This window comes from Mandrillus leucophaeus, unplaced genomic scaffold (assembly GCF_000951045.1).
Source record: "Mandrillus leucophaeus isolate KB7577 unplaced genomic scaffold, Mleu.le_1.0 Scaffold42, whole genome shotgun sequence".
Taxonomy (NCBI): domain Eukaryota; kingdom Metazoa; phylum Chordata; class Mammalia; order Primates; family Cercopithecidae; genus Mandrillus; species Mandrillus leucophaeus.
This window is the reverse complement of record NW_012104476.1, coordinates 4,738,900-4,742,040: the sequence shown is the minus strand read 5'-3', so window position 1 is coordinate 4,742,040 and position 3,141 is coordinate 4,738,900. Positions and strand designations below refer to the sequence as shown.

At 57.1% G+C, this 3,141-nt stretch overlaps 1 protein-coding gene across 3 annotated transcripts in view; it reads left to right on the top strand.

The window, feature by feature from the left end:
- Positions 1-2,894, top strand: part of ASL (argininosuccinate lyase) — a 15,789-nt gene extending 12,895 nt beyond the window's left edge. For 2 of the 3 annotated variants that reach the window (XM_011992881.1, XM_011992880.1), the window contains 4 exons: positions 1,335-1,412; positions 1,492-1,569; positions 2,055-2,107; positions 2,448-2,894. In XM_011992881.1, the coding sequence (XP_011848271.1) occupies positions 1,335-1,412; positions 1,492-1,569; positions 2,055-2,107; positions 2,448-2,554 (316 nt within the window). In that variant the 3' untranslated portion in view covers positions 2,555-2,894. The remainder of the gene's footprint in view (positions 1-1,334; positions 1,413-1,491; positions 1,570-2,054; positions 2,108-2,447) is intronic. The other variant, XM_011992882.1, reaches the window with a different exon arrangement.
- Positions 2,895-3,141: the final 247 nt, after the last annotated feature.

Sequence of the window (3,141 nt, the reverse complement as noted above, 5' to 3'; positions counted from 1 at the left end):
CACTTTGGGAGGCTGAGGCGGGTGGATCACCTGAGGTCAGGAGTTCGAGACCAGCCTGGCCAACATAGTGAAACCCCATCTCTACTAAAGATACACAAAATTAGCCGGGTGTGATGGTAGGCACCTGTAATCCCAGCCACTTGGGAGGCAGGAGAATCTCTTGAACCTGGGAGGCAGAGGTTGCAGTGAGCTGAGATCATACCACTGCATTCCAGCCTGGGCAACAAAAGCAAAACTCTTTCTCAAAAACAACAACAACAACAACAAACAGGCCAGGTATGGTGGCTCACATTTGTAATCCCAGCCCTTTGGGAGGCCAAGGCAGGAGGATTGCCTGAACCCAGGAGTTTCAGACCACCCTGGGCAACATGGCAAGACCCCATCTCACAGAGTGAGATGGAGTCTCACTCTGTCGCCCAGGCTGGAGTGCAGTGGTGCAGTCTCGGCTCACTGCAAGCTCTGCCTCCCAGGTTCACGCCATTCTCCTGCCTCGGCCTCCCGAGTAGCTGGGACTACAGGCGCCCGCCACCACACCGGCTAATTTTTTGTAGTTTTAGTAGAGACAGGGTTTCACCGTGTTAGCCAGGATGGTCTCGATCTCCTGACCTCGTGATCCACCAGCCTCAGCCTCCCAAAGTGCTGGGATTACAGGCGTGAGCCACCGTGCTCGGCCACAAGACCCCATCTTTACAAAAAATTAAAAATTAGCCGGGCATGGTGGCATGTCCCTTTAGTCCCAGCTACTCAGGAGGCTGAGGCAGGAGGATCACTTGAGCCCAGGAGATAGAGGCAGCAGTGAGCTATGATCGTGCCACTGCACTCCAGCCTGGGCAACAGAATGAGACCCTGTCTCTAAAAACAAAAACAAAACAAAACAACAAGAAAACAGGACCGTCACTCACAGCACCTCTGCCTCTGCCCTGCCTACTTGAATGTGGTGCAGGGCATCTCACCTGCTCAGAGCAGCCCTTGAATGAGCCTCAGCTATTTCTAGGATCCTCAAAACCTCTCACGGCCAAGTCATACCCAACATGGGCCTCCTCCCCTGTTCTGGCCCCTGCTCGGAGATGCTGAGTTACAGAGGCTGGACTTTGGGTGTTTCTGGCAAAGCCTCACCCCAGGAGGCCCCACAGCTCAGGCCCAGTTCTTGGTTCACACGGCCCCACTTCCGGCCTTTTTCCCTTAAGACCAATTTGTCCCTGGGAGATCACCAGATCCCTCATTCAGGTGGAATGCTGCAGGGCGACACTTTTTCCAGGGGTGACAGGGTCCCAGTGTCACAGGCAGGCCTTGCACGAACCTCCATCCGACCTCCTGCTCCTCCTCTCCCACAGGGAATGTGACATCCTCTTCCCGGGGTACACCCATCTGCAGAGGGCCCAGCCCATCCACTGGAGACACTGGATTATGAGGTGAGCCGGGTGAGGTGCAGGAGCCCTGCTGCAGGGGAGGACCCCCTGCCCTGACCCTCCTGCCCCTGGCTTCCCACAGCCACGCCGTGGCGCTGACCCGAGACTCTGAGCGGCTGCTGGAGGTGCGGAAGCGGATCAATGTCCTGCCCCTGGGGAGGTGGGTGAGGCTCCAGTGCCCCGAGGGCCTGGTGGGGGTGGCTGCTGCATAGCTTTAGGCATTGGGAAGGGCAGAGTGGGACAGAAAGCCGCCTTATCTGCTCAGCGGGGGACCCTGCATGGAGCCCCAGCTCTCGCTAAGATGGGGACGACCAAGCCAGTGAATGTGTCTGAGCAGGGCCAGAGCCCTCCAGCAAGGCTCCTGGCAAGCCCAGCCTGCTGCCCTCAGCCTGACATATGGGAACATGTGTCAGGAGACAAGTGTCCTGCACCCAGGGTGACTCGGTGCTTGGGGACAAGTGTTCTGTACCCAAGGCGACTGGGCCAGGGAAGAGGCTGAGCACCAGGTGGTTGCCCTGGCAACCAGGACTTGGTTCTCTGTGTGTGCTTGCGTGTGTGTGTGTGTGTGTGTGTGTGTGTGTGTGTGTTTGTGTGTGAGGGCTGCCTGCCAGGAGCCCTGGTCACTATGAATCCCTGTCCCTGCAGTGGGGCCATTGCAGGCAATCCCCTAAGTGTGGACCGAGAGCTGCTTCGAGCAGGTGAGACGCCCTGCCCCTCCTCCCCAGGGAGAGTCACCCTTAGCACCAGCCAGGACCCACAAACACACCTGAAACCAGAGGGCAGGGGCCTGTAGCTCCTGGTGGAACCTTCATTCATTGCCTATGGGCACTGAGTTCATCAAGTCTAGGGGTCACTCATGGCAGGGGTGCTTGGTACTGAGAGACTCAGGGCTCCTGCCTCCCTTCTGGGATTGTGCAAAAGATCCCTCCCCCAGCTGCCACCCCACCCTGATGAGGAGTGGGGGCTGGGCAACCTAGTTGGGGGAGAGGGGGCCACTTCCTGTCCTCCAGCCCAGCCCCGCTTCCTCTCACCCCCCAGAACTCCACTTTGGGGCCATCACTCTCAACAGCATGGATGCCACTAGTGAGCGGGACTTTGTGGGTAAGTCTTGGGGAGCCAGTCCCCTGCCCTGTGCCTCACTTTAGTCCCTCAGCCCAGCTTCTCTCCAGTCTCTTCCCACCCCTCTACAGACAGGCTGGTTGTGGTGATGGTTGTACACTGAAGTGTAAAGCTTAAATGGGTAAATTGGGTGGGGCACGGTGGTTCACGCCTGTAATCCCAGCACTGGCCAACATGGTGAAACCCCATCTCTACTAAGAATACAAAATTTAGCTGGGCATGTGGTGGCAGGTGCCTGTAATCCCAGCTACTCGGGAGGCTGAGGCCAGAGAATCGCTTGAACCCAGGAGGTGGAGGCTGCAGTGAGCTGAGATCGCGCCAGTGCACTCCAGCCTGGGCAACAAGAGCGAAACTCCAACTCAAAAAATAAAATAAAATAAAAATAAATAGGTCAGGCATGGTGGCTCACGCCTGTAATCCTAGCACTTTGGGAGGCCGAGGTAGGTGGATCACCTGAGGTCAGGAGTTCAAGACCAGCCTGGCCAACATGGGGAAACCCCGTCTCTACTAAAAGCACAAAAATTAGCTGGGCATGGTGGTGCATGCCTGTAATCCCAGCTACTCAGGAGGCTGAGGAAGGAGATTCGCTTGAACCTGGGAGGTAGAGGTTGCA